General features: G+C 38.7%; 1 protein-coding gene across 2 annotated transcripts in view; it reads left to right on the forward strand.

Moving 5' to 3' along the window:
* The first annotated feature begins 3,122 nt into the window (after positions 1-3,122).
* The window catches only part of LOC107742295 (tumor necrosis factor ligand superfamily member 10-like), an 18,470-nt gene continuing 9,207 nt past the window's right edge, over positions 3,123-12,385 (forward strand). Inside the window, exons 1-3 of one of the 2 annotated variants that reach the window (XM_016555211.1) lie at positions 3,123-3,531; positions 5,789-5,848; positions 8,426-8,575. In XM_016555211.1, the coding sequence (XP_016410697.1) occupies positions 3,334-3,531; positions 5,789-5,848; positions 8,426-8,575 (408 nt within the window). In that variant the 5' untranslated portion in view covers positions 3,123-3,333. The remainder of the gene's footprint in view (positions 3,532-5,788; positions 5,849-8,425; positions 8,576-12,385) is intronic. The other variant, XM_016555212.1, reaches the window with a different exon arrangement.

A 12,385-nucleotide genomic window follows, 5' to 3' on the forward strand; every position in this document is an offset into this window, starting at 1 on the left:
GATCATGACGATAAGGTCATCGCATGGAAAACATGACATTTTCTCTGTGATCTGCAGTTCGTAATGTGATACAATGTGTGCCATGCTATAGTAAAGGGAAAGTTCACTTAAAAACCAAAAACGCATTATCGTTTACTCACCCTCATGTTGTTCCAAATTGGTTTGAGTTGCTCTCTTTCTGCAAAAGAAAAAAGGAGAAGAAAAAAAAAGAAATGACGATTTCCTGAAAATTGGCTCAAGTGTTTTTGTCCATTTTGAGATCTCACTGACTTTAATTGCATGGACAAAACACTTTTGGTCATTTTGTCCCATAACATGTCTTTCTTTCAGACTAGTGGAAAGAAAACATCCATCTATTTGCATCTGTAAATTTAAATTACATGAGTTTTTTTCTCATGCACTTGAGCCACAAAATTCCACTTCAGTAGCACTTACACCAAACTCTCTGCTTTATTCCTATCTATATTAATAATGTTTTTACCGAGGGGTTTGTTGATACAGTATATCATTTGTATATTATACAACATTTTGTTCCTAAAAATATGGTACACGTTTTTTTTTCTGGCTGTTGAAAGTATATTATAACTTGTGGAGTGAAAAAAAAGATATCCAAAGTCTTTAATTCTAGTATGTCCGCGAAAAATAAACACAAATTTTGAACCTGGCTTTGATTTATGTTCAGGAAATGTATGCAAATTAGTGCATATTTAATGAGATAATGTCTTGCTTGCCTACTTAAGCATAACATTTCAGAAATCTTGCAATACAAAACAATTGTCTTGATGTACTGTGATTTTGTATAACTCATCAGCTCAGGGGCCAGTTGCATGTACCACCACATGTCTTACTTTTCAGATTCAAATGAGACCAGTCTACCTTTTATGTAACTGACTTTACAAAGTTAATGGCAGGGTATGTGATTTTTCAAAAACACTTTAGAAAACTGATTCGGGCCGAATAGCGAAACAAACTTGTAGCCAATCAGCAATAAGGGGCGTGTCTACTAGTGATGTGGCGGAGAGAGCTTTCAGTGCATGGGACGGACATTAGCCGAGCCGAGTGACAGAAAGATAGAGATCTCTAAGCAGTTAATTCAACCAGCACCAGCTCTTTTTTCCTGTTGACAGCACTAAATGCCACTGCTAGAAATCATTCGACAGACAATCAGTAGCAGACATGAGAGATCCAGCCCTGAGGAGATGTCTCACATTAATTACTCACCCCTTTCAATGCACTTCCAAAGCAGAGACCAGCGATGATCTCCGGTCGAGGTGCGAGCATCGGTCTGGTTGGTTTTTCCGGCTGACCACGGGCCTCGACCAACCAAACATCTGACATCTGTCTTCCATCTCCACTAGATGCTAGTATAGACAAACATATGCTCCAGCTCACACATGATGCTCGTCTCCTGCAGTTTATGGCTAAAACAGACAGAAAGGCTGCAGATATATTTACAGTGTGTTGAGAGGAGTGATGTTTTGGGTCCCTTCAGTTTTACTGTGGACCGTTTATCTCAAAACGACTGGAATGTTCAAAACGGATGAAGAATGCAAGTGATAAATGTAATTTATTAGACATACTCAAATTCTTTCATCTTCAGTTGTTTTAGTCAGATGTACACAGATCATTCTAGGTCATCTTTCTTTCTTTCTTTTTTTTCTTAATATATTTTACCTTTACACAAACAAGGCTCTGTTAAGTAAGTAAAGGTAATCAAAGCTGATCCCCTTGTTATATTGTCTTTCTCAGTCACACAAATAGCCCACCAGCAATTTAGTTGGTTAATATGTCTAAAGCTCAGGTTTAACATTCATTTTTAAAACTATATAAATAAAAATGTAAACTTCTATATAAATATAGGCTAAAGGTTTTACTTACCCTGCTTTACAATAACATCTTAAACCAAAGACGGTTTATAGTTATAGAGGGGTTTACTTAAAAACTTGAAGAACAGCAAACCAGCGTAGGCTTATTTAAACCAAGCATTGTTAACCAGGGGGCCGGGTCCACCAGGGGGCCCCAGCAAACTTCCAGGGGCCTCAAGATTACTTCAAATGATTTAAAATAAGACTACAACAAAAAAATAAATAAAAAGAATAAGTAATAACAAAAACTACAAATCAAGTTTTCATATTTTAATTTAGCCCTCTTTTTCTTTTTTTTGAAGCAAGTAGGGTTCAGAATTCACGAATAGGCTAATTAATTGATTCATTAATAATCTGAAGAACCCTTTTAATTCATGGAACCATAGATGCAAGTGAAGAACTTTATTTTTAGGAGTGTAGGCCTATGAGAGTCACTAGCGCTCACAATACATAGTGCAATAAATAAATAAATAAATAACTGCCGCCGAGTGCATAATTCCTGTTAAACCAGGCGTGATGAAGATAATGTTCGCAGATAAAATGGTTTTTACGGTAATCTGTTGGACGGTCTTTGAGGTGAGTTAATCGATGATTCTTCATCGAGATCCGCCATACAATCATGAGGCTGAAACCTTTTTTCTTCTTAGGAAAAGGGATGTTTTAAGAAAATATTTGATAACTTCCAAAGAACTTATTTGTAGGGACATTCTTAAGGAATTAGTCTTTTATCTTAATTTATTTCCTGAGATTCAGAAAAAAAACTGATTTACAGTATGAAGTAGCCAAATTTAAAAAGCGTGATTTATAGACCTCGAAATGTTAGGCTATGTAAATTAATAAAATCTTATAGCTCCATGGGAATATGCATTTTTATAGTTTTGCAAAGCTTGTATCATGAAGAAATTGTAAATATTTAAAAAACAAAAAGCAAAAAAAAAAACAAACAAAAAAACGTATCCTTAATTCTCATCCATTAGGCCTAAATCATAAACAACTTGAAAAATCTGGGTCTTAAATAATGTAATCGGCAATTGGGGGCCTTGACTCAAAAATGATGGGAACCACTGGTTTAAACGGATTTCTTTAGCATGTAAAGAGAGCATTCTAGGCTTTTCTGTAATATCAAAGGTTGGGAGAGTGTGACAAATATTAGGCTATGATGTCACATTGCAGATGTTCTCAGTGGGATATCTTGTATGAGGAAAAGCGTTAATGAAGTCATTAGTTAAGTGTACCTTGAGACACTCTCGAGACTCAAGCCCTCAGCGCGCGCGCACACACACACACACACAAAAACACACACACACAAGCCTAGTCCTCCAGCATTAGTGACTGCATGCGAGTGTGGGACTGACTCTACCCTCCCACGGCCGCTCTGCGCCAACAAGAAGGAGTTTATTCAACGTCCCGTTGCTGATTTCTATTTGTTTGTCACTAACCGCGTATCTACTCACGTCTTAGGAATGCCATGGCTACTCAGAACAACCAGGATTACTTCAGGTCGGTCAGCAGCGAGTCCACCACATACATGATGGTTCCGGCGAACGGCCGCGGTCGAGACTCGCCGTCAAAGTTATGGATCGCGATGGTGGTGATCGTGGTGGTCGTGCTGCAGATCGCTTCGACCACCGGACTCTTTGTCTACTTAAACATGTCTTTATCGCAGGTAAGCTGAAGTTCTTTAAGTTGCACTGTTTATATTCTTGTTGCAGGGACCGTGACTTTAAACTTGGGGAGCTTCGTGCCAGTATTTTTGGGCATCACAGGCGCGTTCAAAAACACAGCGCACTGCCTAGACAGCATGTTTACTTGTGTTTCTCGTGCCCCTGATGCCGCAAAATGCTGTCAACTTAGGCAGCTGACTAAGTTTTGAGACACGGTTTACAGCAGAGGAAAACTTTGACCAAGTTGCAGATTCAGTAGCAGTTTTTATTCCAAGATACATAGGGAATGCTATCAGGATAGGAGGGTTTGGGATGGGAAAATTAATTCTTGTCATTTAATCTGATCATTTGTTGTTTTGTGGGGATTGACGCGTTAAAGGCTTATATCATATCAATATCATATCAACATCTTGATTCAATCAAACTGTTAGAAGAATTAAATCACATTTAATGTGTTCTTGTGGATAATCTTCTAAAAAAAAAAATGAAAAAAAAAAAACAATATACATTTTTTATATATTACACATACAATTATGATTATTATTATTATTATTATTATTATTATTAATAAAAGTCCAATACAACAAATGTCTAAACTATTTCTAAAATAAAGACAGTGTGAATAGTATCAGATTATTAACAGAAAGAATTAATTTTGCAAAACTGCACACAACAAAAAGCATGATTACCCAATCAAAAGACTGAGACAAGGAAGTCCTGCTGTTTTGCAACATTGTATTATGTTGGAAACACTTCAAAAGTTCGTATGCATGCTTTACTACCTAGTCTGGATGTCATAATTCAGCATAATAAATAGATAACAACAGGTGCTTATGAAATACACCAACACCATGAAATACAACATATAATCTTCAGATTGTTAAGATTATTGGATAAGTATCATTTTGAAAATGACCAATACACTCAGCACGTAGTGCATATCTATTATGCTCTGCCTTTTTGTGATGAAATAATGCATTTAATCATACTCTGGCCTGAAAGCTAATCATGTTGAAAAACCTAAGGGAGGTTGGGTTCTGTAAACCCGGTTAAATATTAATAAACTTTGAAAAAGTAAAATATGAAAAAATATATATGAAGTTACTAACAGGGCTGTAATACTCTCAATATAAAACTGCCCTTCGATCAGCAAACCTGTAAAATTATACCACTTGAGAAAAAAAGATTGTTTCAAATAAACGCTCTACCTCTGAAAGGAAAAAGAAAGTGAGGTAAATTCACGGTCACAATCTGAGACTATATAACAGCAGAAGCTCCCACGCAAGTTGTCACCATTGGATTTAAACAGAGTTACGGCTGACCTATTTATAAGTAACTACGATTGACAAAATCCATTTAGATTAGGTTTCGGACGAAGCTGGAAGGTGGTGCTGGGTCATGGTATTATATGGTGTCTGCTTTTGGGAAAGCAGTTTGCAGTTCAGACCAGCTCCAATCTCCTTTTCCCTCAACCGACATGCTATACATGTAGTTCTAGACAGGCCTGTCATCAACAATACCAGAAATTCACTGTAAAGCAATACCCTGCAAGCAAATGTGTGTCTCCTCTCGGGCTCCCCATGGCAAACCTCCTGTGACATTTTCCATTGCCAAGATCCACAACGTCTCAGTCTCTCACCCTCTTGTGTTCCTCTCTCCTTCATGTTCGGCCTTTATTCTTATTAAATGTTCTTCGGTCTTTCGCTCTCGTTTTCACTGTAATATTATGTTTTTTATGCAGAACATATAATTATAGTTAATTGTGGCTGCTTTTCTCTGATAATTCTTTGCGGATTCAAGTTACGTTATGTTTGCCAGGCCCAAAGAAGACATGGATAGTTTCCAGTGTTACACAGACTGGTTCAACCTTAAGTACAAAACTGACAAGAGACAAAGCTCTGGATAAATTTCACCAATATAAAGTGACTGAGATATTTAAGACTTTTTTATAATTTGCTGTCCTGCAATTAAATCGATTAGGGAGCACAGAGTAGCTTTTTATTTTCGTCGTTCCACAATAAATTAAACTAGGCCAAGCAATGATTCACTTCTCTGTATAAATCTTGCGTAACGCACAAGACGCAGAGTTTTCTAATAAATCTGAGAAGGGTTTGAAATATCTCCTGGCCTATTCCGGAGGCCCTGGTTATGATGAAGTTTCAGTCATACATGAACAAAAAGCCTTAGGAAAATATTTTCAAGGATTAAACATCCCCGTGGGGTTTGCTGAAGGATTAAATATCTTTTTTTTTTCCAAAGGGACAGTCATCAATTCAACACATTGACATGCTGAAAAAGCAAGAAAAGAAGAAAAGAATTGTGAGATAGAGTGAGAATGTGCTGAAAATAAAGACACATATGCACTGGTTTCTCTCTCTCTTTCACACACACACACACACACACACAGCTGTTGCTTAATGAACATTCTTCAGAACTAACATAAATATCCTGTGCTCACTGTTGGTGCACTGACCAGATGGGATGATCACAGTGTTGTCCTAAAAGATGAGTAAACACCTCCATTTTACCCCATTATCAGAGTTTGAAAGGACAAACAAAGCCTTGGTTTACACCAACAGGGCTGCTAATAAACAATGCAACTCCCTCATTTAGCACTATTAAACTCTGCGGACTGAATGTTCCACCGCCACATAGGGGCATTTTATCAGCCTTTATTTGACAATAATCAAAGTACTTTTCTGACGTGATTAGCCCCAAAAGTAGGGCTAATTCAGTTAAATAACTTGAGTTAAAATAAGTTCATAATTACTCCAATCTGTCCATGTCATGTTTAATTTCTGTATTGATTGCATGTGGAAGCAAAAAAACAAAAACAAATCCTGCTTCTCAGAAGTACTTAGATATTCTAGCAGGGCAAGACGACTGTTGGGGCCCCATTTGGATCGGGAAAAGAAGCCGGGGTCCACTGACAGGCACATAGTTAGTATTCTAGAAGTGTAACATTCAGTCAGACAGAGCAGAACGGGACGACGATGGCCCGAGACTTCATAGAACACCCAGAGGGCTTTAAAAACGCATCACAATGGACTCTTAATAAGGCCTGTCTTCATTGAACTAAAATGAATTGTACTTTTAGAGCATTTATTCATTTTAACATTTACTATTCAGGGCTAACCAATTAGGATTGTTTCTGATGGTCTCACAAAATAATGGTTTGCTCTCAGCAAGATAATTTTTTTGACAAGTAGTTGTTTACAGTTAAGAAGGTTTTGAACATGTACATGCAAGCTCAAGATATGACGCATCAGGTAAACTGGGTTTTCGTGATCAAACCGTGGCTTGTCAGAGGTCGTTTTTATTTTCCAGGTGAAAATAGAAACTCAGATATAGCTCAAGTGGTAAATATAACTTTCATCAGAGACATAAATACAACAAGGCTCAACATTATGCATTATGAACTAAAATGAATTGTACTTTTAGAGCCTGAAAAAAATGCATCACAGTTTACATAAAAATTAACCACACATTATCATCACGTTTTCTACTGCGATAATAATAAGAAATGTTAAATGCAGCAAATGATATCTGAAGGATCGTGTGACACTGAAGACCATGCTCAGCTTTGCCATCACAGAAATTATTTACATTTAAAATATGTAACAGTTATTGAAAATGGTAATATTTCACAATATTACCGTTTTTAATATATTCTTAATCAGATAAATGCAGCACTGGTGAGCATAAGGGACATCTTTTAAAAACATTCAAAGATCTTAAGAAAAAAAATCAGTAGTGTATATTTCTATTTTAAAATTTCTTTCACTAAACCTTTATTTCTTTACAAAAAAGAAAATATGCACCATGAATTCAAGACATTACTGATTGGTTTGTAGCTTTAACGCATTTTTACTAATGTTTTCAAAACTATCACAAATCATTTTTGCCATTTTGATAAAACCTCATCCATGTTGGCCAGAGAACAGTAACTTGTGACATATTGTGTTGAAAAGTAATGCATTTAATAATGTTACCAAATTAAACTATTACCAAACTAGCCTTTCTTATTAATGTATTTTTCTGCTTATGCTGAAGTCGTTTTAATGTGCTGATCCAGAACCAGCCCAAGCGTACCCATGAGACAAAACCGCAAACAGGTTGTCGATCAACACATATGAAGGAGCCTGGCCCCAATCCCGTAAGTCCTTCCAGGACTAGGACCAGCCTCATTTGTGTGGTCACACAAGAAATCGCAAAACTGGTCTCGGATCAGTCTTGAGCTGTTCCTGTGAGCGCAGCCCTGCTCAACATGGGAGACCCTCATTACCTTCCTGACTCGCTTTGAAAACCGTAACGCGGTGAGAATTAACGAAACACACCTTCTGCTGCCACGCTCCGCCGGCGACTGGAGAGCCATTAAGAGCTTTGGCGGACCGTGACTCAAGGCTTCAAAATTGCACACAGAGATCCTTAACTGGCGACATATTTTTTGGAGAGGCTCTGGGTTTCTAAACCAAGAAAGAGAGAGAGAAAGGGACCAAAAATAAGAGCAAGGGTTTCAGAGCAAGGTCATTTGAAAGTACCTCATTATGTAGGACATACCTCTCAAGCTGGCTCAAGTTCTTGAGCTGAACTTGCAGCCCATTGGCTTTCCATAGAAAGCCCCATTGCAGATGTTCTCATCTACTTTCCTGGAAAGGGTCAAGAGGGATACATGCCCTTATTTTGATCTGCAGCCTATGCTCCGGCCTTGAGCAGATTGTTTCCTCATTGAGCATGCCTTCAGCTCCCTGTTGATCGTTTCCCAGATTGCTTCCTAAACCAAAGTGCCGTTTTCATTGTTCCTTGGGATGACATTGCATTCAAACCATATTTTAATGTACTGATTCCAACTGCATGTGATTTGGGCTTGTTATTTAACTTTTATCCTATTGGCAGGTTAAAAATCAGGGGGTTACAGAAGAGCTGCGGTGCTTGGGCTTGCTCAACGCCCTGGATAAAGACCGGGACATTCCCGAAGACCTGGCCCAACTGTTTGGTGAACCTTGCATCAAGCTAGCTGAGGGTATCAAAGCCTATATTTCCAAGGTAAGTTCACATCTCGGTTTTTGATTCTACTGGTTGCACAACATTCTGCATTCATTTGTTGGGATATCTGTTGAGGCAAGCCGTGTCTTAATTACAGCTATTGAAAACATCATCTGCCTTTTCAATACGTGGGCACAGTTGTAGACAACAGTTTCAAGTGAAGTTCTTCACAGCATGAAACAACTTGCTATTACCATAAATGTGTCCTGGCAAGTGATTACAATCACCTTAGGGAAGAAAAGTGGACGGTTGAGTCATGGGAGAGTTTTTCAAGCATTTATGCTTGTATATGCAGCATTGTAGAGGGTGACTCACCCCCTTGTCCCGATCATGAACCAGTCTAGCAGTCAGAGCTCAGATGTGAAGGAAATGGCTTGGTTTTCCCCTGGCGTGGCTGGTTATCCCTTCAGCGTTCAGCTTTTCCCCACACAGCCTTCCAGTGGTGGTTACATTAATAAAACTGACATGTTTGGAAGCCTAGGGCTTGGTTTTTGAATAAGTCTCATTCTAAAGGTGTGATTAGACTTAAAGAGCATCAAGTAGTAAAGTCAAACATTTATTTACATTACACACACTTTTTTAATGTTTTGATAGAAGCTTCAAACGCTCAGCAATGCTGCATTTATTTGATAAAAAGTAAAACTGTTATATATTGTAATAATTTAAAAGAAGTCTTTTCTGTTTTAAAATATTTTTAAATGTAATTTATTTCTGTGATGGCAAAGCTGTATTCTTTTTAGCAGCGATTACTCCAGTCTTGAAAACAGTTGTGCTGCTTAATATTTTTGAGGAAAATTTTCAAGTTCAAAACAACAGCCTTTAAAATATAAATTGTATTAATGTAAACGTCTGTACTGTCACTACTTCACTTTGCATCCTTGCCGAATATAAATATGAATTTCATTTTTTTTTTTAAACTGACCACAAACTTTTGAACACTAGTATTATATGTTAGGGCAGATATAGGACAGAAATAAGTTAAAACAAAACATGCACAATGATAAATTCACCTATTAAATTAATTAAACAATCTTTAATATCAGAAAATTACTGATATGGTACCTATATATTGTGCATCCCTATACTTAATTTTATCCATCCGTGTCAGACTGAATAAATAGCTATTTGGCTATTGGTTAACATTCTCCAATAGGCTACACGGCCTAAAAGACATCAGCAGAAAAGTAAAAGCCGTTTCAGAGGAGAAAGAAATTCTTTGTTTGGAACAACCCGCACCAATGAATCATTCACAATAAAACCAGGAAACATTAGTTTAGAAAGTAAATATGGTTAATTTTGACTATAGGCTTTTCATTATGGTGGAAGTGTCGCAACTTCTGAATGCCTTTTTTTTTTAAATTAATTTTCCATGCCACCCCTTTGTTTACCCAAGTCCCTCAGCTCCGGGAATATGTTATCAGATTTTACGAAGCATGTCTACCCCGTCCTAACCCTTTCCCTCCCGCCGCTATGCGCAACAGCCCGTGCGTACCGTCAAATCTTTCACTACTAATTGAGTGAGGCTGCAAACAATTTATTGGCACTCAGAGACAGAGGCATTTGCCTCATAATTAAAAACACATGCGCCACTTCTGAGAGATGCAATTATGGTGCGTTAAAGAATTCCCTGATCATGCTAAGGGGATCAGTCAGTGGAAAAACTAAACAAATAATGCAGAGTTTTGACAAATAAAAAGAGAATGTGAGGGGTAGGTGAGTACATGAGTCTCAAAACACAAAAATAACGTATAGTTGCATGTGTTTGCATGCATGTTCACGCGTCAATACGAATAAGAGGGTGAGATTCAGATTTAGATAGGAAGATATTTACACGCAGAGAAAGAAACAGCCTGAACAAGCACATGCCGAGGCTTCGGGCTCTTTTCCAGCTTCATGTCAGCACAGAGGTAAAGCACACAGAAAAAGAACGAGAGGATAAGGAGGATCGAGAGAGTGTTCGTGGCGAAGGCAGCGAATGAGTGAGTGAGGAGAGATGAAGGAAATGCATGTTTCTGAAGCGAAGGCCTTCAGAATCCAGAGAATGCCAGAACACCTGGTAGTTATTATGGAGGGCTCAAAAAAAGAAGCAGCAAAAAGACAAGTCTGACGTCCTCCAGATTCTCGACTTTAGCCAGACTCAGCACACGGACATGCAGTATGCTAACCGCTGACCATTGTAGCTCCCTGACTTTCCGTGGCTCTTTTTGGGCTTTGGTGTAACACGTAATGCAGAATGACTGCACAGCTAACAAGAGTCGAACCCTGCAAGAGTTCAGTTAATTCACCGAACAAATGGCCACGTCCGCAGAGAATCACATGCAGAAACCCTAACGCAAGTCAACAAATCAAAAGACGCTACAACATCTCGGCCAGAATGGATTCGATCCAGCCCAGAAATAATATCAGCATTCCAAGGAATATTATATGCTCAACCTGCACCTGAACAGGACCCCGCATCAGCCACTTGAGTCCTCTCAATATCCCTAAATCCCTCCTCAGTTTCCCGCAAAGCTAAATGGGACGTTTTGTCCCCATTCTCCGCTTGTCTCGGATTCTCCTAATGACTCATTAGATGAGGAAGCATGTCGTCTTCGGGCTCACATCCGCAGCGCTGCATCACCACCGGCGTCTGAAACAGATTTACGATGAAAGCAGTGATCATACTCGGGGCATCCCGCCAGCCGCAAGATTTTCCGCCAGCCTCAGAACAAACACAAAGGCCATCTCTGTCTGCCCTCTAACCTTTATCTTCTGCACGATCATAGCTCAAGGACTGTGTTTTCGATGGTGTGGTTGGTTTTACTACATGCGGTTTCTCTGGGTGAATGTATTGTTTGTTTCAGAAATCTACGGGAGACTGCTAGCTTGTGGACGCGGATTGGGTTTGATAACAAGCAAACACGAGATTTGCTGGGGTGAAAAAGGGTGAAAAGAAAGAAAAAGAGAAAAACGTTAATAAAGTAATAAAGGCCGGTCCAGTCGGTGTTCTCATGTTGCGCTGCGTGGAGTTACACGATGGCTCGCCTCCTGCCAAATATGCGCTGAGCTCTCAAAGCTGGTATTACTTAGAGTCGAATTTCAGCGAGTGCTCCGCAACGACCTTCCGACCTAAAAAGAGAGAGAGAGAGAGAACGAAAGAGGGATTAAGTTGGGTTTAAAGCTTCGGAAGTCTTCAAGCCCATTCCCCACACCAAAAGAGAGACTGAAGACAGCCTGTCACATCTTTAACACCCCATTAAGTGTCGGTGTGGCAGAGAGCCCTGACAAGAGAGAGAAAGAAGAGGAAGACACAGCCACAAATACTACTAATCCTGACTGCTTTTTAAAATGCAGGGTAGGGTTGCACCAGCCGCTTGTAAGTCCTAAATGCGGACATAAAGTTCACACTAGGGCTCTAGTAGCTCAACTCTCAATTGAACTGCAATGCACCATTAGTAGTGTGCAGTCTCATAAATTGATGCAATTGAATAAAAAAAGTATTATATACCTATATATTTATTTATTTTGGAAAGGCATACCAAGATGAATGTCTTACCATACTAATCAGTAATATTTATTTTTTAAGAATTTTATTCAGCAAGTATGCATTAAAGGGGTCATATGATGTTGCTAAAAAGAACATTATTTTGTGTATTTGGTGTAATGAAATGTGTTTATGCGGTTCAAAAAACACATTTTCCACATACTGTACGTTATTGTTTCTCGTCTATGCCCCGCCTTTCTGAAACGCGTCGATTTTTACAAAACTCATCGGTCTGAAAAACGAGGTGTGCTCTGATTGGCCAGCTATCCAGTGCGTTATGATTGGCC

Source organism: Sinocyclocheilus rhinocerous, unplaced genomic scaffold (genome assembly GCF_001515625.1).
Source record: "Sinocyclocheilus rhinocerous isolate Xijiao unplaced genomic scaffold, SAMN03320098_v1.1 scaffold75, whole genome shotgun sequence".
Classification (NCBI taxonomy): Eukaryota; Metazoa; Chordata; class Actinopteri; order Cypriniformes; family Cyprinidae; genus Sinocyclocheilus; species Sinocyclocheilus rhinocerous.